The following is a 24,750-nucleotide window of genomic DNA, read 5'->3' as shown; positions in this document are numbered from 1 at the left end:
GCAGAGGTGTGGAGCATGTTACTGGCCGGTGTCACTCAGGGACTGCAAGAGAGGGTAGGGTGGCTGCTCCTGCTGCAGTCGAATGTGGTAATGCCTGCTTGCAAACCACCTTTTTTGTATCAGTCTTTCCAGGATTGCTAAATTCACACATAAATTAGGATGCTTTTGCTTTTCTGCCGAGTTACTGCTTTTGATAGTCCTTCACAACTTGTCTTAGATCTGGAATGATGCTTTGCCTTTTGAGTATGTGCTGGGGGAGAGGCGGGTGGTTAAAGTTAGATTCCTTCTGACAGTAGGGATTTAGAAACTGCTGCATTGGCTCAGCCCTGGGATCTGCCTAGTCCAGAGCTCTGGATAGCAACAGCCAAAATCGGATGTTTCAAAGGCCAGCGCAAGGCCACAGAACAGATTACTAAAGCAGAAAGCTACCCTTTTATATCACTGGTGTTTGTCCATAGAATTGGAAAAGCAAAGTTTGAGAGTTTGTTTGATCCAAGAGCAGAAAATCTGGAAAATCCCATTGCTTGGCTGATGCTAGTTAAAGCTGATGATTTGTATCTTCCAGGAAATTGCTTCCTTGCTTGTTTTCTCTTAGGAAAATCAGGGATGTGCTTACCCTTAAACAGCATTTTTAGATGGTGCCTTTAAGTTGGTGTAAAAATAAGTAATGCTTCTGTGTAGTCTCACAGTCCAGTTGTGTAGGGGACACACACAGTGGGGTTCTCGTTTGGGAAACCACTCTGGGGTGGGCTGGGCTGGGCTGGGAGGAGGCAGCAGTGGTGGTCACTGAGTGGTTTTGGCATGTGCAAAATATGTGTCTTTTTCTGACACTGCTGCAAGCTGTCTAGCTGTTGGGTGGCAAGAGGTGTCTGTTCTGCTTTTTTTTTTTTAGTGTCCTCTTTAATTTTTTTTCTTCTGTTGCAAATTAGCATTTCCAAGAATTTTATGTGATTTCTCTCTCTCTTCTGAAGTACTGAAATCATTATTAAAACTGCTACTAAAAAAGGCATTCAGTGAACTCAGTATGGAAAAAAGTATATTCCTTTCCTTGTCATATATTTTAATGTGCTGGGCTCCAAAGCCAAAGAGGCCAAAAGCCAGGGGAGTTTGTCCTCTGTCAAATATCCATGGAAGCTGCTGCTGGGGCATAAGGGAGTGGCGATGGTGTCCCCGTCCCCCCCGACAGACGAGGACAGCTGCTGATTAAAGAGAAGCACAAAAAAAAGAGGTTGCTGAACTTTCAAAGTGGAGGTAGAAGAGGGAGTTAAATTTAGATTACCTTCTGCAGTGTCATCTTCTACACCACTGTGGAACTTGCTGTACTCCTTGCTTGGGGGAGGACAAACAAGACATGCCATCCTGGGCACCGGATGATAAATTTGTTTATAAGGCTTAATTGCCCCTTGGCATGAAAATGTGAAATGAGCTCAAGTAGAATGAGAAACCTTCAACAGGGCTAGTCAGATTTTCCTTTGGGAGAGGTGGATTTGAAACTCTTCCCATCACCTGTCTGATGCTGGTGGGGTCCAATCCTGATCCTTCTGAAATCAGGGAAGTTGTTGCTGTTCCTTTAGAGGGACAGCTGTTATCTGGAGGGGCTGAGAGTTGAACAGTGCTGTGAGTCAGAAAAAGTGGAGCTGTGGTGGCAGGCAGAAGGTGGCATGGGAGTGCTTTGGATCTGTGAAGACTACCCAGGTCCCCAGGGTCTGGAGGTACTTGGAGAAGCCATGGTGGTGGCTTCTAGGGCTCCAGTGTTGTCCAGTGGGCAGCTTCAAATTTAGCTTGCTCCTCAGAAATAGATGAACTGTCTATTTTGCTTAACGAGATTTAATCATCACCGAGCTGTTGGCTCATGACAAACATTTTTAATAGACTGCTCTCCACTGCAGCATCCCCGTAGCAGGGAGGAGAGCACTTCTGCTCTGCTTGGGCTCCCTGACAGGTCCCGTTTGCAGCGACCTGCTTGGTGTCACTCAGCAGTCTTAAGGTTCAGGGCTGCCTTTTTTTTTTTTTTTTTTTTTTTTTTTTTTGGGTGGTGGTTTCTTGGAGGTTTTTTTGTTTGTGTCGGGGGGGGTCTGTGTGTGTGTTTTTGTGTTGGGGGTTGTTTCTGGTTTTGATTTTTTTGGTTTTGGGGTGGGTTTTTTTTTGGTTTTTGGTTTTTTTTTTCAGAACTGCCCGACCTGATGTCATTTCCCTCTTGCAAACACTCCGGCTGGGCTGCGTCTGAGATATGTCACAGGGAGTGGGAGGAGGAGGAGGGGGAGCCAGCGAGTGCGTGCAGTGTCCCAGGACCCTGTTTACTTAGCATTCCCAGCTGAGGAAGCCCTGGTTTAAATAGGATCGGAGGAGCGGGCTGCCCACAGCAGATGAAGAAATGGTTGCTGTGGGGCTTTAAATTCCTGCCTTCCCATGTGCTGGCGTGGAGGATGAGCCTGCAGAATGCCTTTCCTCCTGGGTCTCAGACAGGTAACCGGCTTAAGTGCGGTGGGAGCTCTTGCTCAGGTGGAGGATGTGACTGACTGCTTTTATTTTTATTTCCCTCACTTCTAAGGAAATGATTTCTGACTTTCCCAAAACGGAACTGTACAATCAGCACTTCCCCACCCGTGGCGTGTGATTGGGGAGGACAGTTGTGTGAGAGACCTTTTTTATTAGCAAGGAAGGAGCAAAACTGTGAGCCAGGGATAGAAACTTCCTTGTTGTTGTTGGAGGCTTTGCGGCAGGGACGCTCTTTGTGTCGTGCTCCTGTGCAGTTTTTGGTTGGTTGGGTTTTAGGGTGCTTTCCACAGTCCTTAAAATGGAATTGCGTTTGCATTGCTTAAAAACATGCCAAACTTTGAACTGTTTTGTTGTTCAGGCATTATTTTGCGTGTTAAACTGTGGATTTTTTTAAAAGAAAAAAAAAACGGAAAAAAACCAGAAAAAAAACCCAGAAAGAGGCATATATATATATATATATATATATATGCGTGTGTGTGTGTGTCTGTGTCTCATCTCTAACAAAAGTCACCAAATGGAAAATGGCAACATGCTGTGACCCACAGCTTGGTGATTTTTTAATTGTTTTGAGAGAGTTTGAGCTTGAACAAGAAACTTGGGATAATTTAATAGCTGGTAATATCGAGTGGAATGAGAAACGGTAGCAACTGCCCAGCTGCTCTCTGCTGGAGGAGGTGCCAACTATGTGTTCCTAGGCTGGGGAGAGCAACCCCTTTTTTTGGTTTGGGAGGCACGTCTGTAGGGGAATGCAATTGTAAACTCTTTCCAGCACTGCTGTGATCTGTAATCCACAATAAATATATATTGAATGATATCAAGAGTGCTGCTTGCAGTTTCTAATTTAGAATTTAAAAGTCGAGATTGGACCATAACGTGTTTTAAACTACTTACTTTCAGTTGTTTAGCAGCCCTAAAGGACTTCAACGCGCTGCTGAGTAAACAGTGCTGTTTCTTTTTCCTTATCAGTGCAGTTTTGGTGAAACGCAGCTCTCTCCCCACCCCCAACCCCCGTCCGAAAACAGTTTTACATAAGAAACTACCTCTAGCACAATGACCTTCTGTGATTGGTGCAATAGCTATAAATAATCGTTCACTTGTTAGCACTCAGGGCAAAGAGACTTGCCCTAAAAACTCGGAACTGAACCAGGGGTAGAAATTCGGGCACAAAGGCAGAATGGTTTTAGGTAACTCTCAAACTGCAGTGAGATGTAGCTGCCTCAAATGGTGAGATTGCTCGAGACTCACGGGTGTGTTTTTCTCTAAAGTTCCTGTTTTTAAATTAATCTTTTTGTTTTAGAGATGTGTTCAATGCAGTTGGGGTGCAGTAAAAGGTGTAAAAGCAGAAGTTAGGTGTAATTTGGCTTCATTTGGTGGAACAGTGAACATCTGGTTATCTCAGTGGATGGATAGTACTTTTTCTCTGCTGGTAACTTTTCAGCATTGATAGAAGTATTTACAGGAAGCAGGAAAAAAAGGTGTTGCCTCAAGAACACGAGAGCAAAGCTCTTGACTATTTTTATCCACTGATAAAGAATATAGTGGGAAAGAGCTGTTTGAACTTTTCTCAGTTTTAATCATTTTTAGTCTTGAAAAAATTAAATCTAAGTATTGTGATTGTGTCCTGCATGCATATACTATGCAGAAATTTCTTTTTCCAAGGGTTGATACTGAACGGTGCTGTTTAATTGAAAGTGTGGGAGGAATTCAGGAACATCTCATCACCTCCATTGTCTCTTGGATTATACTCCATGCATTCGGACTGTAAACACTTGGCTGTCTGGGATGCCCTTTGTTGTTCTCACTCAACACAAGGGATGCTGATCCTGGGCTGCAGGCTCAGGGAAGAGGTGCTGAGTGGGATGTCCTCCCGTGAGCTGTGTGACAAGGATGGAAGGATCAGAGTGAGATCTTTGGCTCCCCAGGACCAGCACCCCTTGTGTACCCCATGACTGCACTGAACAGCTGCTTTCCCTGGATCTGCCTTCATTTCTTATTTGGGAGCCAGCAGCATTGTAGCATTGCAGATGGACTGCTGAACACCTGGTAAAAAGAAGGTGTTTGGTTGATTCTGGGATTTTTCATTGGTGCAGTGTGGATATTTAAATGTCTAAAAAGCTAGGTCAGCACTATCTGACATCAGTGCAGTGTGGGTGTTTAAAGCTCCCATCCAAGGAAACATGATTGTAGAGGATCTCTGCTTTCAGTTTTAAATGAGCATTTCCTCCTAAAGTTGGAGGTGGAAGCTTGAACACATTCACCTAGTTCACTGCATAAATGAAAAAAAAAAAAAGGAAAAAAGGTTAAGATGTTGGATTTCTAACGTTTTCAGTTTTAATTTTAACTGCTTGAGGTTTTCAGCATGGTCCTCTGTTGGTGGTTTAAACCAACAAAATGCAAGACAGCCTCCTCAAAGCTGTAATTTCCTAGAAGTGTGTATCTGTAATGTGAGAGGGCTGAGGACTACAGCTGGGAAGCTTCTAGCAAGGGGTGAGGAAGTAAACAGTCACATGGTGCTTAAAACACCAATGTGTAGTTCTTGAAGTCTGAAAGTGAAACTTGCAATAAACAAAAATGAAACCATCTCTTACTGAAATATGTCGAAGTGTCCATGATCTGTGAAAGGATAGTGTCCCTTTAAATATAGTTGGAGTATTTCTTCAGGATAAATGGATGCAACAAACCAATTTGTTCCTCAGATAAAGGTTAATGAAACCTTGGAGGTTCTGCATCCGCTGGGGGTGAGGATGGGTCTGCTGTGGCTGATTAATCATGGTGATCTAAATATAATTCTCCTGATGCTGGCATTAGTGAAGCAATAAATGTTGTGGATTAGAATTCCCATTTTGGAGATCATTATTGTGCCTGAGACATCTCAGAGGCATCATTCCTCCCCCACTTATTATACTTTTAAGTATTTGGATATTTGCACTCATTACACTTCTTTTTCCCCACATTCAGCAAAACAAAATTTGTGGTGGATGACTTAAGAAGAAGCATCCAGACTTAATTTATTGCCTGGCCTCAGCTGTCTGTCATAAGGCAGGCTTACAGGAATCTATCCCCTGTTGTGCTGGCAGGGCCTGGCACAGGTTCCAGTAACTCCCAGCAGTCAAAGCCCCTTTCATCTTTGGCAGTCTTACGTGGTTTTGCTAAACTGAACCCACCAAAGACATGACACTTGCTCAGATGGTGGATTTTTGCTTTTATGTTACAAAGGACTAACAGGTGTAATGTTTGTGAAGACAGGAGATGTCTGGAGACTTTAGTGCAGGCTCAGCCACACTGGTATCGGTGGGTCCTGAGCTGCCCTGGTGATCCAGGGTTCCCCAGCAGTTCTGCCTGTCCTTACTGTGATCCCACCTGCTGTCCTTCTCTGAAAGGATCTAGTGAGGTTTTATTTAAGATTAACTTTGATTAGGAACTGGGGGGATGCTGGCAAACCAGGAATTGTAGTAAACCCTGTGGCAAGATTTGGCGTTCTAGTATTTTAAGTAGCAATTTTAACTTACTACCACTTGAGTGCCTTATCTGGCAGAGATAATTTTCTTTGGTAGCTTTGTGTTTGCATTCCCATGAGCTGTTGCTGATGCACTTGGCTAACCAACACTAGTGATAGTCTGATGTGTGAGATTGAGTAACAGCCAAGTGGGTACTAATAAATAGTGGATATCAAATAATTGCTTCTGACATATTTAATATATTGACAACCACTTCCATTCTGTTACTCAGAATGCTTAAAGAATATGTGTGGTTCAAATACTGACTGTGAGTTACTCAGAATACATACTTTAATATATTTTTCTGAAGGTAGTGTCTCTTGCTTAGATCCATCTTGCTTGTTGTTATGGGTGTGACTGGGTACTGAGAGCAAGGGACTGCTGCCTGCAGGTAATGAGATTAGTGAAATAACTAGGTCAGGATTTTTATTTATTATTAAATAGATGCTTATTACCAAAGTCCTATGAGAGCTGTGAAACCAGAAGGTCTGGAGTGGTCACAAGTTAAGCCCAGGTCCTGTTAAAACCAGTTGTATCTTGCCCTTCAGCAGATGCCATTTTGGCAGTCTCTCTTCATCCTGTTGCTGGGCTTTCTCTGAGTCCCTCTGTCTGCGTGCCTCTTATTCAGTCCTTTACTCACCCCTGTCATCCTGTTGTTATTCTCCATCTCTTCCAGTTAAAATAGTAATTTGCTGCATAGTGCCTTGACAAATGCTGTAGTGGAGTTTGGAGAAATTAGGGAATTAGAGTAGGTCTAAAAAACTGGCTATCCTAGGAAACATGAATAGCCTATAAATTGCTGTAAGTAAATGCAAGTCACATTTCCAAGTGTTTCCCAGGGTATTACCAGGGTTAGGATGAATGGATACTCTGGCAGAGGCCATATAAAGGTGCTCATATTTAGGGTAATGGAGGCTGGATTTCTGTGGAAAGAGGAGAGAGAGCAAAAAGCTAAAATGGTTATTAGATTTCGTGATACTGGCCACTGCTGGTTTTGGTTACCTGATTAATGCCAACTGTGGAGTCAACTTTTGTAGGTGGTTAGCTGCCAACTATGCACTTCTGAGCGTGGGCTGTGGTGTTTGTTGCTGCAGTTGCACATCTTAATTTTCAGCTTGGAAAACAGCCACGATAGCCTGGAATTTGCTCATCTTCATCTTTCTCCCTTCTGACTTAGCAACAGTACGTGCCTAGGCTAACTGCTGACTTTTGAGAGTAGAAAAGAGTGAAGTGCCTTGATCCTTTTACTGTGATGGAACTCCACTGTCAATCAGTTATTTCCCTTCATTTCCAGCATTGGCTTCAGATGCAATAAATCCTAACAGATTTACAGCTATTAAACCCAGCCATTTACTAAGGAGGTCTGTTCCATCCTTCCTTGCAGTGAGGAGCAGCTCATTCAACCTACAGACCTTCATGAATGCCTCTTGTCTTGATTGTGCCCCAGATTTTGACCTTTAATTTGTCACATATACCTCCAGTAAACTGGAAGGTGAAGAGAATAATTGGCTTTTTTCCGTGGTACTGACATTACTGTTTACTGTGGTTTCAGATGTGACAACATACAGCACTGCCCTGAGTTCTCTTATATGTACCACTGCTGGATATTTTAAGCATTATTTGTAAAATCACTTGACAGCAAAAGTGTGCTCCTGGCAGAGTTGTAGAGTTGCCAGTATGGTTGTGGGTTTATCACAAATGCCAAATATCAACAAGAAAATAAGCAAAAAAAGAATCCTATTTTTATTCAATGTTACTTTTTAAAGTTTTATGACATGTGAAAACTAATCCAAAATGCCGCATCTTAATATAAAGAGACTCAAAATGCACCAGATGAGGTCTTCCCAGCTCAGCTCCTTTTCATGACAGGGAGCCTGTACCACATGTGCCAAATGGTTTCTGTTGGACTGGGCTGGGAGGGAACACAGGCTCCATGCACGCAGAGTGTTCTCCCAAAAGCTCCTGGCTTCTTGTGTGTCAGGGACTGAGTGATTCCAGTATCTCAGACCAGCTCTTAAGATGATACCACGGAGGCAGTGATGCACATGCAGCCTAGGGTACATGCTGATTTACAGGACAAAGTGAATCCCTTGGAATGACCTGGGAATCTCCTAGGCTTTGCAGGTGGGAGATAATGGATGGCATGTTGTGGCTTCTTAGTTGTTGAACAAGACTATTCTGCTCTAATGGAGTCGAATGCTCTTTGAGAGCAGACCCATGTAGATCCTGCTTAGTAATCCTGCCTGGAGGCATCTGCAGTTAGCTGAACAAAGGCTGGTGGGGAGGGATGTGCTTGCTTGCCTGGACAACAAGAAAACAAGACTCCTTCAGCAGGGAAGCCCACTCTGGAATGTAATAGCCACTGGCTATTGGGGAAGAAAGTGCTTTTGGAAAGAAGCCCTCCCCCTTCCTTGTTTTCATAAGGCTACCTAAAAAAACCTCCAAAACCCTCTGTAATAGTTCAATAAAAACTCCATACTGCTAAGAACGATTAAAAATTACCATTACAAGTGCTGCTTGCAATGGAAATTAAACACAAAGGCAGGCCAGTAAAATATGGGTGCTCCAACTTTGCTTCCGTGAGAGTTTTTTCCTCCATATATTTTTTTCTTACCTATGAAATTACTCTTTCAGCCCTGTGCCTTGTGTCTATGTGTCTATAGCTCTTAGTGTGAGAGAGGAAATGGTATGCTTTCATAGCACCAGCACTTGGGCCATTGTTTCCGGGAGACATTTAGACTCTAGATAACTGTATTGCTGATATGCCTTGGGTAGTTAGTTTGGCAGCCTATGACACAAAGAATGCACGGGAGAAGGAAGTAGAAATAATAAAATGCTGCTGGTATGAAAAGTGCAGCCTGGGATTTAAATAGAAAGTGGAGCCAGATCAAAGAGCTTGGAAATAGGTAGAAATTTCGTAACAAAGAATGTCAGTCTCTGTCGTGGCCGGGGTGGCTCTGTATAACCTTTTCCTTGACTTGCAGAAAAGGAGCAAACTGTACAGTGGCTCAGCTTTTCACAGAAATGAGTCTTGACTTAAAAGGGGAAAGGAGACTGAAACACTTGTTCCAAAGGGGTCACCTGTAACATATCCCAAAACAATGCTCTCCTTGTGCCGGAATCTTTCCCTAGTAGACTTTTATTTCTGAAGATCTGTTGCCTTTACCTTTTATCTCTTTCCCTGTGCCAGGCTGCGTAACCCAGTGTTGGAGGTAGCCATGCTCTGTGCAGTAGTTTGACCATGTGACCTGCTGGGATCCTTTCCAAACCAAATTATTCCTTGATTCTGTGAAACTGTTTGGAAACACGGGTGACAGTTCTGAGCCTGACATGTGGCCCCCAAGACTGACAACTCCATGTTCCCAAAAGCCTATTGGGTGGTGGGCTGGCAGAGGGCTGGAGAAAGGCTCCAAAATGAGCTGCTTGTACTTTGAGGAGCATGACTGGTGGTCAGCACTGCAAGGACTTTAAAACCCCTGGCTGTTCTGAACTGTGGGAGCTGAAAGCCAACTATGAGACTATTTGAAAGTACAAGCACAGGTGCATTAGCAAGGAAGAACATTTTTCTTAGTCAGTGTGTAAAGAAGCTCTGGACAGTAAGATTTAAACTCTGCTCTAGATGGGAAGCAGGATGTTGCCTGAGACTTGATCTCCAGGAACAACCTGCAGAATATCACCATAGCTGCTCAGGATCCTCTGTTGAGCGTGTACTGACACACCTGTTGGCCAGCTGGGTTGACAAGGAGCAACCCTGCACATAAGCATGTGTGGAAAGGTTGTTTCAAGTATAATGAGGTTGGCAAGAGGGAGGCTGTAAGTTCAGCTAAAAAGATGGTGTGATGAAAGTCTCTGAAATCAGGACGGCTGCAAGTTTTTAAAGTGGGAAAAATATAGTTGAAGATGTTAAAAGTTGCTGCTGCCCAAAGACACTGATTTGTTCCTTATTGCTACTCTTTGAAGGAGGCAACACTTGAATGGATGAAATTTTTGGGAAGTAAACCAGAAGTGGTCAAGGATGGATCAAGTGTGGTGTTGCAGAGGAGATCATGAAATGGCACTGTGAGAATCTGGTTTTTCACCAGCTCCATGTGATTCATTTGCTGGTTCAACAGGTCACGTTGATCTTCATGTGTCACAACCACAAACCTCAGCCAGCTGTTCTCTGACTTGAGCATTATCATCAGGGTTGCAGTTTTGCAATGGCGTCTTAATTTCTCAATTCTCTTCCTATGAGAGCCAAAATCTATGCTGTTCATCAGTAAGATTAGCTCTGCAAGGCCAACAAAAATGAGGAAAAATGTAAATAAACTAATAAGAACAGATAAGAGAATAGATGTGTCCTATTTCTAGTTCTTTTGCTGGCTAAAATTACAGTTTTTGGAATGAATAGTGTGCTTGAAGCAGAAAATGCTGTGCCTGCTCAGCAAGGTCTCCTAAAAGTTGCCACCAGCCTCTGCAGTTAGAGATGGAAACACCTCCTTACTGTATAGGAAAATGGTGTTTCTACTGTTAACATGCAACATCTCAAGAACTAAATGTTTGCTTTAGCTGCCTGTAGTAGTTGGACTGGTCTGTCCAGCAAAATGTTCTTCTCTTCCTGAAAAATAGAGGCAGGTACCCCTCCGGCTTGTTGCCTCTGTAGGTGAGTTTTAAAGGTGCTTTTTAGAGCCTTTTGTGGAAATCATTATATGCATGGAAGGAGGGGAAGCAGTACATCGTATGCTGTGTTGTGTTTGCTGAATTTTGCCCTCACTTGATCAAAACCCTTTCAAAAGTTGGTGTGAGTTCTTAGGAGAAAAGAAGCAATGAGGGATCTTTCCTGTTGAGTGTCAGGTGGCAGGAGGTTGTTCTGCTTTTAGAAGTTATGTTGCTGCTGTAATTTGGGTGCTCAGGTGAGAGACCTGTGTTGGGGCAGTGTGGCTCCATCTGGGGTGCTGCATGGTGGGGAAGTGTTGGTGTTCCTCCAGGTCCCCAAATATACTGAAAATTTAGTGCAGGACTCTTACGCATTGAAGCTGCTGCCTCACGTTACTTCTTCAGTGAGGTGGTTCGACGTTTGAAAAGCACTTGGTATTTTGCATGTGTGGTGGCTCCATAGAGGTTTGTGGGAAGTGTGGCCATGGTGCACTCACACAAAAGAGAAGAATGGTGCTGTTCAGCCAGTGTTGGGATCCACAGATGTGCATCCCTGTAGCCTGCTGATGGGGTTTTATTGTTCTTTAGTGGGTCGGTACTTTCAAAATTATTTTTTTCAACACAGCTTTCAGTATAAGCCTACCCACATTTTCTTTTCCTTATAAGAAATTTCAGGTGAAAGAAAGTAAAAATAAAAGCTTTGTTACTGTGGTTTTAATTAAGATTTGTTTGTGTCTTAAACTCTGTATTGTTCTTTGAACTCCTAGGTTGCCCCAACACCTATTAGAGGATGTACAAACCACAGCCTGTAAAATGCTTCTGTTTTCTTGTGTTTCGTACTTTTTCCCAGCCATGTTGTCAGACTAGCAGGAAAACATGGACTTCTGGGAAGTGGTGCACCATGTGGGGAGCTGAGGCCTCACACCATAGACCTTTTCCATGTTAGGTGTCTTGAGAACCTGCTGGGTGATATGCTACAGCTGATTTGGCTCTGCTCCTGGACTACTTTGCTGTTCCAGGAAGAAGTTTTACAGGAATGCTGATCTTACTTTAATAATATGAAGGAATCATTTTAGATTGGAATCTTGCAGGAACATATTGTAATTATCATTTAGATCTAAATGAATCCAAGCAGTCTTTTCTCAAATTACAACGTTCCCTTTATGAATGCTTTTCCTCTACTTGGCATTCAGCCCCAGTAATACAGTGATGTTGTGTACAATGTGGAACAAATGTCATCTCTTCTTTTAAGAGAATGCCTGGCTCCAAAATGTGGTAACTTTTAATGGAAAAGGAGAGGGATGATGAGACAACAGCGCTGACTAGATGCTAAAGCAGTGTAACTCATGGGTTTGGAGATATGGATATGGGGATTTTCTTCTGAATGGTCCTTTGTGGTTTTTGGTGGTCCTTAGATGTTTTTTAACCTCCTTAGGTATTTTAGAGTTTCCAAAGACCATAACCTGTACTTTTCACATGCTTGCAGATCATTGAGTCAAACATTTCCAAAAGATACTGACAAAGCATCTTAAAAGTGTGTCTGTTTAATTTTAGGACAAGGAAACCTGCATGGGTGTCAACAATCAAAGTTACATATGTGAAACGGGCCACTGTTGTGGACAATCCCAGTGTTGCAACTACTACTATGAACTCTGGTGTAAGTCCTTCCGTTTTGTATGGCTTCCCTTCCTAATCTGCATGGCTCTCATACCTTACTACAGGTCTGGCTTGTGTCCCGTGGGGTTTTGTATTCAGCCCTTGTTGTGTGTTGCCATTGCATTTCACTGCAACACAATCTGGAGCTGATGTGATACACAAGGAAATAGGGTTGTCACAGTGGGTGCTTTCTCAGGAGTAATGGGTCATCTTGCCACTGTTGTTTGCTCTTCTCACTGATTTGGGTACTCAACATTATACAGGAGTGAGGAAACCAGCTTGAGGGAGAAATGCCATACACACAACACTAGAGCTTGACACACTCAAGCAGGGAATTAATTCAGTGTCTTTCATCTTGTTGGTTTAGTTCTTGGCAAGCACAACAGTTCAAATCTGGTATATTTTTTAAAAGATGTCCTTTCAAAGAGGAGGGCCAGGGTGCTTATTCTCTTCAGGAGTCACTGTGTTTGGAGTCCTTGCCTAGAGAGAGTCTTGGGTAAATCCTGTGGGTTTGCAGTGGCTGAATGCTGTGCTGTGAGAAACACACATTGCCCATTGCAACCCCTTTTATCTCCTCTTTGCCAAAATGTGGGATTTTAAAATACCGAAGTTTTCAGTGAATGGTTGAGTGACTGTACCTGCTGAGTCCCCTTAGACGGCAGCAGGCAGGTCAAAGCAGGTGGTCAGCAAAACCTGATAAAGATATATGGCAGAATGGAAAGTTGAAAGCATAAGAAAGTAATAAATGCTGAATTTTAAAAGAAAACTTCAGCTTGTTTGGTGTGATGGTGCCTTCTTTCTCAAGGAGGACCACAAAAGGTTGAACACTGATGTTGTGCTGTTGTACTGCCCTGAACCTAGGCTAGGAGGGCATCTCTGCTCCTGGAATTTGGAAATGTGGCACTCTGAACATTGTACCCCTACATTTGAGACTGGAGATACTTTCTTACCACACCCAGTGGTATCTTCTAGTTTTTATGCAACTGTGCTTTCTACTTAATACCTCTGTTGTGCCCACAGTTTCACTTTCCCTAAGTAGCTTGTGTGTGGAAATGTGTTATACATACAAAGACTGTCACTTAACCTGGATCCAAGGACAAGAATAGCTTACACTTCATCCTTTACTCTAGAAACATGCTTTTACTTCTCAAATTAGCCAGTGAATGGAGGATGTGGTCATAAACTAAACAGGACTCTATAGTAAGCATCTTCAAGACACACTGTGCTCAGATTCCAGTGGCTGGCTGTGTCAAAATGGCAGGATTTTAATGTAGTGCAGACCTTTGCAGCAGACTTATTTTCCAAAATGTCCAAACAGTTCAAGAAACAATTCAGGACAGGGGGCCAGGAGGCAGCTCCATGGACTGTAGCAGGCTGAGAAGCAGACATGAATATATTGGACTGCCTGGATCATACTGTAGCAGTCAGCAGCACAGGCAGGACAGATGACAGGAATTTGTTCAGACTAGAGGGGGATGGATGGACAGGGGAAAGTGGGGAAGGTCAAACCCAGATTTGAGTTTGTGTGGGTTGGAATGTAGAGGAAGATGCATGTGTGCAAGGGCTTACAGGCTCCATGGCAAGCAGGATCTAAATTGAGCAGCAGCGTGGAGTGCAGCTGCACACTGGGGCTGGTGGCATGGTCACCATGTTTCTCCCATGGACATCTTGAAGGAGAGGCGTAGTTGAATTGCATACGAACAGTCTGGTCCAAGCAATAGCCCCCTGCCATTTTAATGGGATGGTTTAGCTGTCTTTGTGCTCTCAATATGGCACAGACTTTTATACTTGGCAGTGCCTGGTTGCATCATAAAAGTTCTTGGAAGATAAAACCAGATTTTGTTAGAAGGAGGCAGAATTTAAAGGCTTCTTTTTAGAGCAGGTGCCCACATCACAGTGAGATCATGGAATAAGCGTGTTGGTCACACACACTGCTGGATGATTCCTCAGGAGAGACAGGTTTCTGTGTGTTCACATTCCTTCTGCGTCACGGAGACCATCGTGTACCACACCAAGAGGAGGGGAATAATTCAAACATGAGACCTGTCTTCTAGGCTTTCTGCAAATTCAGGCAAACATCCAGCATTGATTTAAAATCAGTTCATGTTTTCAAAGCTTGCTTTGCCATTATGTGTGGTAGGAGAAAAGTTTCTTTTGGATGGGAAGGAGTCATATAGGGAGCATGTCCTTTAAAAGTAAGCCCATATTGTAGAGCTTGTGAGCTTAGCTGCTGCTCAGGAGTTGCAGAGTATCTTTGATAGGTACATATGGTGAGGGTCTCTGAAGGCCTTCAAGGTGAAAAGTGGTGATAGTAAATGTAAATAGTCTTAGTATGAGCAGTGGAGAGCAACAGCTTTACATGCTTGAGAATAGATTAGCTTTTTAAAAGTTAGTAATAACTTCTGGTTAATGAACAGTTAACATAGCAGCACCTTTTAAGCATGGCTTCATGGTTGTTCTGTTTTCATTTTAACTTGTGTATGCATGTACTGAAGTAGCTTTTGAGAAGTTTTTGCTTCTCTCAACCTTCTCAGACCACTGGTACTTTTGTGTGCCTGAAAATAGACCTTCTTTGCTAGTCCTGTTGAATTAAATCCTGGACTTATTTACCACCACAGCTTTGTGGGAAGAAGAAGCAGAGGAGGGTGGCATTTGAAATGGAAAAGAAAACTGGTCTGTCTTTGCTGGACATGCTTTCTGAAACGTGATCCTGTTTTGTGGCCACTTGGAATTTTTCCTGTAAAAAGGACCTTTTTCCCTGTTTTGGAATTTGAGGGAAGTTTGTCTTTGAAAATGGCTGATCTCAGCAATTCTAGGCTTGTGGTGTTTTTAAACCAGTTGTTGCGGGCAATGGAATAGGATGTAAAATCAAGGTATTATTTTGTTAAGGGGTGGAGTAGAGGAACGGAGAATATGATATGCCAAGCAGGTGGACAGCCCATGTTTAAAATTAGATAACAGCCCAGTTCAGATTCCCCACCCATCTCTTATTAAAAAAAACCCCAGTGCTGTGTTGCCAAATAATAAAACTATATACAGATTTATAGATAAAGGTCTAATAACTATGTAAAGGTCTAATTAGTTCTTAACTCAAGCTTGGTAGCTGGTACCATGGTGGGGGGAAAACTGCATTAAGTCTTTTAATTTTCTTGGAACATAATAATAAAAAATAAAATGGAAAAATTTACTTTACTGTTGCATTTCCTCACACAGGGAAAGATGTTTGGATGGTGGATGAGCTGGGTCAGCATTTTAATTGAACAATTTACTTGGGCTCCCCAGAGAATTCATGGTCCCCAAGGGGAAGAATCGCAGCAGCCACTGGATTTTGCTTCCTAGCAGTTTTTATTTGAGTCTCTGTGGTGTGATTGTGATTTGCTGGAGTTTTCAAATGTTGGCCTTTTCCCAGGCCTGACAGGTGTCTTATTGCTTAAACATTCCAAAATACCACTTTTCAAAATACAGGAGAGAAGGTAATCGAGGAATGTTCCTGTGTTTTGCACGTTAAGAAGTAAGGCTCAGAGGTTCTGGATTTTCCCAGGTTTAAGGGTATAATGTGGACTGAAAACTAAATCCAGATCTCCTGACATCCATCCTTGTGTCTCTCCTTGCCTTTGGAATCATTAAGTGATTCCAGAGGCTCTCAAGACAGCAAGCAAAGCTGTAGAAAGTATATTTCATTGTGTGGTTGGAAAAATAGTACACTGTGCCTCAGGAATCATGGAGCTTGGAAACAGGCAGCTGCTCACTGCTTGCAAAACGTTGTAGGATTTCAAAGTTTGAGGGCTTAGCTGGTCTTGGGTCATTTAGGTACTGCACAGCAACCCAGCATTGGCAGTGAGTAAGTGTTCATATATTGCTTGTGCCTGTTTTGTTTCACTGTCTTTTTTAGCAGGGGTACTGAGCTCCTCTTTCTGAAAGAAAGAAAAGGAAAAAGATCTTGACTGTTTAGGTCCTAGTGGAAGGATTGTACAGGAAAAAATGTTCTGTTTGCAAGCAGCACAGTCAATGTTTTTGCTGATTTTGAACATTCTGCTCATCTCTGCACGCTTCCCCTTGGAATCACTAGACAGCTCTTTTCCCAAAAAGCATGCTGCCAGAAAATTCTGGCAAGGATCCGGTTAGTTGCTAAAACTAAAGCAACTGCTGTACCACGTACATATTCCAGGAGGTCAGCTTTATATTAGGAATTCATGTCCAAGACTTTGCTGCAGTCTGCAAAACACTCAGTCAAACAATGCACCAGTCCCACATTTTCATCCTTCCCCCGTGTTGTGTTATCCCACATCCTTTTCCAAAGACAGATTTTTGCTGTTCCTTGCCTTTCACCCAGCCTTCTGTGTGGTTGTACTTGCTTCTCTTTCCTGGGTGTCTCAAACTTTCCCTTCAGCTGTTCCTCCTCAGCTGTGCTGCAGCGATAACCCTGCTATGGCAAAGCCTCACCGACAGTATAGGGCAAACAACAGATGTCTCAACCACACAGAAACTCATCATAAATAGGGTCACTGAGGGAGTTATTTCCTGATTTCCTTGGACTTCTTGTAGCCTAATCCAGACAGCCAAATCACCTTACGTTTGTTTTGGTCTGGCTCAGTAAAATTCCCAGATCCAAAGCAGAAGGCAAGCTGTCTGGCATAGCCTGGCTGTGCAGATACTGACTTTTGACCTGTGTGGCTGCTTTCAGCTGAGTTGTGTTAAACAGCATGGAAAGGCAAGAGAACTTCCTGATGCTGTTTCACCCCCTGCCCTACGTACCTCCAACCCAGCTTCTCACCAGCTACCCAGATCTGTTGTTCACAGACGTTCAGGACATGGTCTCAGCTGGATGTTCCACTCTGGTCTCTGTTAGACTATTGTTCAACATGCATTTTTACCAACACAGATCTCTTGGGAGGAACTGGACTTAGAAATGTCTCATCTGGAGCATGGGAATAATTGCCCTTGCAAGGCTCCCTCCCTAGGAGAGAGGCATAAAAAGTGTCTGCAGATTTACTGCCTCAAGTTGTCTTTCACTGCAAGATAGGCAAAGGATTTTTCTGAAACTTGTGTTTTTCCATCTTACCTCATTGCAGTGGGTGTACCATATATAGTGGACACTATTTGGAAAACTAGAAACCAGTCGCAGTTAACTTTTGCATCTTCTTTTGTTACCAGTCTGGGAGCAAGCACGCAGGAGTTGGAGATGTCTTCAGCTTTTTTCTTTTGCCATTGTACTCTACAAATATTCAGTAACTTTTTCCTGCGTGAGGTCAGGCTGGGACTGCAGTTCTAATTACTTAAACTAACATAAAACTGTCACTGAAGGTCACAGTCTTTCTCTTGCTGCTGCTGCTGTGTTTGCCAAACGAGTTTCAACCTGTTCTGGTTCCCTCAAACCAGTTCAAACCACAGTTGCGCACAACTTTGTGCTGGCACAAGAAGAGGTGGAGGAAGCAGCGGGAGGTATGGTTGAGACAGGCAGGAGAGGATCGCGTCATTCAGCGGCTTCTTTTAGTCCTTCTTAAAATGTTCATGGGCCTATGGCCTGGATCCTTCACCTGGCATTCTTGAGCAGCAGTGTTGGCTCATGCAGGCTCATGCCTGCAGTGGCAGGAGACAATGTGACCTCTCTGTCAAAGGGCACGATTAAACCCAAGGGCATCCAGGTTGTGGTACCAAGTAAATTTCTCTTCCCTTTTTCATTAAAGTGTTGGCCCTGTGAAAGACAATTTTTTTCCAGCCATGACTGACTGTGAGGCCATCATTTGGGACACTTTTTAGTCAGTGAAAGTGTCCCACTTCTCCTGTTCAGAACCAGCTCTCATGGAGCCAAAGCTATTACCCAGATGCTTGTCAGGCAGACCCAAAGGCACTTTGCAGTATGTTTTGGCTTGCTTTTAGGGGATTTCCTGCCAACAGAGCCATGGCATTTGCCCAAGTTTACCATGAACTTGGGGGCAAATTTCTCTGTTCGTACGCTTGGAACGCTCCAGAAAACATTTTCCATTTTGCACAGGATAAAAGGAGCTTCCCTCAGCGGCATTGTTGATGGCAACATCCCAGGCAACAAATACAGTACAGCATCAAAGCAAACATCACTCCCTCCTTTTCCATGGGAAGGAGTGCTCTGGTTTTTTAATTCTTAAACTGTTTTATTCTTACTTATTTTGAAGTTTGAGCAAAACTATGGTTGGTGTCCTAGAAAGGGTTTTCTTTAAGCTTTAAGCATGTTCTTTCACAGCTGGTAGGAAGCATCTCTGGTGCATGGCCATGTGATGGGGCTCCCTTTCCCAAGAATGCTGTTAATGTAGCAGCCTTCTCTTTCTTCAGTATTACCTCTGGCTGTGAGAGATGGCTTTCATGGGAGCTAATTCTGGTCCCAGATGTTTCTGCAGCTCCCATTCTGACTTCCTGAGCTTGGTGCTTGTGTCAGGCTTACAGCTCTGAGACTGTCAGATGCTGGGTAAGAGATTGGTGCTGCTTGCTTTACTTTCATGAAAGGTTTTGGTGCTCTGGCAGGGAAATCTCTTGGCAATAATCAACTCCTTGGCTGTGTCTGTTTCACCTTTGCTTGCATCATTATCCACCTATAGGCATCACCAGTGAATTTAACAAAAAATACAGCAGTGTTTCTCGGGACTCACTCGTTTTTGGGCTGGAGAGTGTTGCAACTTCTGACTCTTCCATAAACCAAGAGCAAGACTGAAATCGCTTTCAAGTCTAGTCTCCTGGTTCCTGTTTTGCTCCAGATAGGTACTTTACTTCTGCTCAGGCTGTCCATCAGAAGTTGTATTTCCAAAGTCACTGTTTGTTTTTTATCTGTCGTGTTGTCCTTCGGCTGCCCCAAGCTTTTGTTCCCAGTGGTCACTGCCAGGTGGCTGTGGAAAATACCCTCAAATCAGACATTTAATGGCAAATTTGGCTCAGGATGTGTCTCCCAACCTTTTTTCCTTTCCAGTGACTGCAGCAGTAGCTCAACACAATGCTGCTGAAAAGCACCTCGTATCCCTTTGGGAAGAAGGTACATCTTGAAGAGCATGAGGAAGGCTTTTGGCAACAGTGAAGGCTTTTGACGACATGGAAGACAACCAGAAGCTCAGTTTTACTTGGTTTTTAGAGGCTTTTTTGTGCCAAACATCAGTTGCCTCTGTACATTTTACCCATTTTCAGCACAAGGCAGAGTTGGTACCTGTTTTTACCCTGAAGGAGGTGTTAGCATGTGCTGCTGCTGTGCCCCTGCCTTTCCTGCTCGTGTAGTGCTGTCTTTGGGTGATTTGCAGCTCCCCTCCTGCCAAACGAGCACAGGCCAGTGGTCTGCTTGGCTCACCTCCCTGCTGCTGGTTTGAAGCCAAGCCTCACCAGGTGTACAAATGCACAGCTCAGCCATGAACATCTTCACTGTTCACTCTATACTTTTAGACATAATATTTACAATTGCACTTGGCCTTGGAGCATAGCTTTATTCCAAATAAATGACCGTACTATATATTTGCTAGGCTTTTGCAGTTTTTCTGCAGCCAAAGCTGCAGCTGTGCCCAAACTCCTGGCAAGGGAGTGTTGTAGAGCCTTTTATGGAGGCCCTGAACTCCCAGCACCATGCTGGGCTTGCAACCAGAGATGTGCCCAGTCCTTCTCCCAGCACTGGCACCTCTGCCCAAGTGACAGCCAGGGAGCCCCTCGTGTGCCTCAGCTCCCATGGGTGTCCCATCCCCTTGCTTCCAATGCACTGGGGGCCTTCCTGTGGTGCAGATGTGCTGTTGGGTGACAAGGTGGGGACACAGCCATTAAAGAGGATGCCAGAAGCCAGGCCAGCAAATGACCGTGGTGGGCGCACACTGCTCATCTCCTGCGATCATCCAGGCAAGTCCTCCAGGCTCAAGCTGAGTCAGGGGTTGAGTAATTCCTAGAAGCTCTAGGAAGTGTCAGTGGTTAATGAAGCCAGGCAATAATGTGGTATTAGCGGGTTCTTTTTCTGGAAGTTCTCATGAAAAACAACAGACCTCATCCAGTCGCGTTTGTGAGCGTGCACAGACCCTTTGCACGAGAATGAAGGTGGTGTTCCTGGCACCGAGGCCAAATTGCAATCCACTGAATTATGGTGTGTTTACTTAAATGCCACCTGTGGTTTCAGTAGGATCCAACATTAATTTATTATCCTAAGATGTTGTATGTTGTTACTGCATGTTGTTAACAGTGTTGCCACACCTCTTCCCAGGAATGGCTGCGCTTACTCTGACCCCTACTCTGAGCTTGTGCATTGGTTTGTGTGCAAAGCACTTTGGGATTCTTTTTTGGAACGGGTAGAGAAGTTTTCTAAAGAAATACTTTTTTAATCTTCTGGATGCAGGCTTGGGTGGGAGCAGTTATTCCCTGCAGAAATATTTGGCTGCTACAGCTGAGATTGCTTAACAGTGGCAGTTCTCCAGGACATCTTAACTAACTAAGTGCTGCTTGCTACCATTGTATCTGGACTCCTTGGGAAAGGACATGATCAAATGTGTTAAAAAGCATCTGTTTTCATAACTGTAGCTAAAATCCCTGGATAGCTGGGTGTAATTTTCCATTGTTATTGAACTCATGATCACTGCTCTTCGAAAATAAGGAGTACTTAGAAGATGAACTGCAGGCCTGCCTCTGTGCATGGTGGCATGCTGTGCCAATGACCTGCTTTTGATGAGTGCATTCTTGCTTCCTCAGCAAGCAAGAGCCAAGGGACTGTCTCTTAGCGAGAAATACAGTGTTTTTATTGGTGAGAGTCTTCAAACTGTGAGACAGCTAAAGTATTGTATTTGTATACCAAGATTTTGGTAGTGGTAGAGGCTACAGAAATGGTTGCGAATGTTTGGCTTTGGAGCGAAGGGTGGACTGGACCAATCCTTTTTGTTTATATAAAAAAGCTTTTTTTAGAAACAGGGTATTTGGAGCGAAGTGGCCACATTCTCATTTTGGTTTGGGAAGTGCAAAGAGCATCTTGAATACTTTGTCATTTGCTTCTCTGGAGTGAAGATCACAGTCTCCTCTCTGGTCGTCTTGGTACAGCTGAGTGGGCTGGCAAGAGAAACTACCCCAGAACCTTCATTTCCAGCCAAGAAAAAAAAAGGAGGGGGGGGGAATATGTAACACCTTCATTTGATGGCAGGTTTTGATAAGTTTGATGGTAAGGCAGGTTCCAGTTGATTAGGGAAATAGATTGCACAAGACAGAGAGAAATTTCAGTTTGTTGTGCCAAAATACATGAGGAATTCAGGTTACAACACAGGGAGGTGAAAGTCCCCACTCAGAATGCTCAGAGACACGATATGGCATGATGCAGTTCACCTACAAACAGCCCAGTGCAGGTCTGTGAGATGGGTGATAGGGATCCATTGCACTTTGTCCTGAGCCAGAGCAATACTGCTTTCATTCTTCAAATTCCTAAACTGTTCACCTTTCCCCACCTAGCTCTTAGCAGAGAAAACATTTGCAAACACAGCAGGGGGTGCTGGAACCATCAAGGTATTGTGAAGGTGTGACTAGAGGTTTTTAGTGGGGAGAGAAGAGCAGTTTGATACCACAGGATAGCCTGGCCTTCCTGAAAATGGGCTGTAGCATTAGGAATCTCCGTTTTGACTGTTTGGGATAGTGAAGAGTGGCAGAGGTGTTACAGAAAGAAAAACAGTGTTGTGATCTCTAGTGAGGAGTGGCTGCCACGACTACGTGTTTCTAAAGGAAGAGCTCTCCCACTATCTTCAGATGCAAAAATTGAGCTTAAAAAAGATAGAGCTTACAGACACTGGGGCAGGTCAAGCTGTGGGCTGCAGTTGCAGGAGACAAAAGCCTAATCTGGAGTGAATGTTCCAGCTTTTTGAAGTGTGTCTCGGAAACATTTTGTAGTGCATGTAAGTGAGAAATTCATGGAAAGGAAGAGTTATTCCACATGTCCGAGGGCGTGAGTAAAATTCAGGAAGTGGTCTTCTAAAATTCCTTTTAAGGAGCAGTGTACATATGGTACAACTGTGCACAGAAACCAGCCATGACCACAAACAGAGCAGAAGTTAGGTTTCTTGAGGATTCAGAGAGGAAGGCTAGTTTAATTTAATTTTGGGTAATTTAAGACATTGAGTACAAAAATAAGTTTTAAAAATATTTTGAGACATTTATGAAAAAAGAGTATGTTTTTGTTAAACATAACAATGAAGGATTTGGGCTGGAAATTAAAGAGCAGTGCAAACAAAAGCAAAACATAGTGCTTGGGGTTTTTCTCTTCTTCTGTGGTCAGTCTGCAGAGTGTCTTTTGTGTCTTGATTGTTATTTTCAAACCAAAGTGGCTGTGGGAGGCAAGTTCAATGCTATTCACAGCTCTGCTCATTTTTGGCTGGAAGAAATGGTAACCAAAGGGTAGGAGCAATGGAGGGGGGGAGCCCTGTCTCCATATTTTGTTCTTCTCCAGAGTTGTACCTATTGAACATGATCTACACTGTACTAGAGTGTGTTCAGTGTTGTCCAATTCTGGCAAGGCTGTTGGAGTAGCCGTGTCCCACACAGGCAGGAAGGTCCATGTTGAAGCCTCCTGGCCTAACACATATTTCTGCCTTTAGAGCAGTGCAGGTTCAGGTCCAGGCTTTCAGATGATCTCCATTGGCTTCTTGGGGCTTCCTGGGTTTGGATGCAGCTCTCATACAATGGCTAACACTTGCTCTCCCCGCTGCAGGGTTTTGGCTGGTGTGGACCATCATCATCATACTCAGCTGCTGTTGTGTTTGCCATCACCGCCGCACCAAGCACCGCCTCCAGGCCCAGCAGCGGCAGCACGAGATCAACCTGATCGCTTACCGGGAGGCCCATAACTACTCAGCCCTGCCCTTTTATTTCCGTATGTACCTCACTCTGCTTTGCCTGGAGACTGTGGGGAGCATGGCAGCAGCGAGTTTCCTGTGTTGGGTGGAAGGAGGGAGCAGTAGCTGGACTCAGCAAGAGGCAAAGCTGCCCCATGGCATTTAGAGATGAGGTGGTGTTGGATGCATTTGAACCCCCTTGAGTCTGGAGTTGAACCACACCAACTTACAGCACCTTTGCACCCACCCCTGAGAGTGTGGTGATTCCCTGGGTGTTTTTCTGCAAAGGTTCTTGAAATACCTTTCAAGACTTTGTGGATGTTCCTCCTTTCCAGCCCAGACTTGCTGCTGGTGGGACCGAGATGCGGGAAGTGGCTTCATAAAATTCGGTCACACAGAGTGGGAGAAAGTGGAGTCTCAGCAGAAACTCTGCTGGCTCCCACCCTGTGCTGTGGTTCCCAGGCCATACTGCTGGTGAGCAGCCCTAGGACTCTGCGTGAAGGAGCTGTTGCCCACAACGCAGGGAAAGTACAATCACTTGGTGCTCTCCTTGTGTTCTGCTACGCTGTGCTAGAACAGCAAGTCTCCTTCTGACTGGAGGTACCACAGCTGAATTTCCTCTGACAGACTGTTGAATTGCATGTATGAACTTGCTTTTCTTGTTAAACTCTGGCAGTCACCTCAGAAATCATCCCCAACAGCCTTTTCCTCCCCAGCCCCAGGGATATGCAATTGCACATGGAAAATTGTAGTGCTATCCTTAAATGTTTCCAGTGTTTAAGTACATTCTGTCTGTATAGACTATTTTGTTGCCTCTTAAGAAATAAACAAAATTTTTCATGGATTTGAAAGGCTGTAAGTACAATAAGCCAAACTCTTTTGCCAGTACTGCCAATTTATTCTGACTGCACCAGAAGAATTGAATCCAGCATTAAAACAGAAACCAAAAGCTAGGATCTCCAAGTTCCTTGTAACTGCTCATGTCTCTTCATATTTGTACAATGCTTTGTGAGATGAAATCTTTGCTCTTGAAGGTAGAAATTAGGCTGAGAAGGCAGTGTTGGAGGGTGCTGGGGAGTTGTTCCTTCCAGCCAACACAGGCCACCCACGGTGTGTGGGGGTGGTTTATGGGGCTGTATTGGGGTATATGGTTCAGGGAGGTTTGCCTGGTAAGCATAGAGAGAGCCAGGAGATCAGGCTGCTGTTCCCAGTTTGTCCATCTGCTCCTGTGCCCTCTCTGCCATGTTTGCTGCTTCTCTAAAACACGACACGCCTCACTTGGGTCAAGTTCTGGCACCCCTTCGTAGGGCCCGTTGTGCTGTTCAGTGGGAAGGTGCTGGTAGGTGACAGATGCCGTACCGACCTGTATTAGTGACTCGTTTCCTGAGATAAGCTGCTCCTGGAATAACTTCTCCTCCTTGCCTCCCACTTCTAGGGTTTTTGCCAAACTATTTGCTACCTCCCTATGAGGAAGTGGTGAACCGACCGCCGACCCCCCCGCCCCCGTACAGTGCCTTACATCAGCAGTGCGTCCCAGCAGGCAGCAGTAGCACAATCCTGGACACGCCCAGGACCCTGCAGCCAGCACAGAGCAGCTCTGCAGCACCCAGCAGCAATAACAGCAGTACTGACAGCACCGGGGCGCCCGGCCGCGGGGACCCGAGCCCTCC

General features: G+C 44.2%; 1 protein-coding gene across 1 annotated transcript in view; it reads left to right on the top strand.

The window, feature by feature from the left end:
* The window catches only part of WBP1L (WW domain binding protein 1 like), a 59,310-nt gene that overhangs the window by 32,367 nt on the left and 2,193 nt on the right, over positions 1-24,750 (top strand). Inside the window, 3 exon segments of the mRNA XM_039554085.1 lie at positions 12,186-12,288; positions 22,957-23,118; positions 24,516-24,748. Of these exon segments, the coding sequence (XP_039410019.1) occupies positions 12,186-12,288; positions 22,957-23,118; positions 24,516-24,748 (498 nt within the window).

The sequence above is a fragment of the Corvus cornix genome, chromosome 6 (genome assembly GCF_000738735.6).
Source record: "Corvus cornix cornix isolate S_Up_H32 chromosome 6, ASM73873v5, whole genome shotgun sequence".
In the NCBI taxonomy this organism is placed as follows: Eukaryota; Metazoa; Chordata; class Aves; order Passeriformes; family Corvidae; genus Corvus; species Corvus cornix.
Note: the sequence above shows the minus strand (reverse complement) of the source record. Positions and strands in the feature narration are given on the sequence as shown.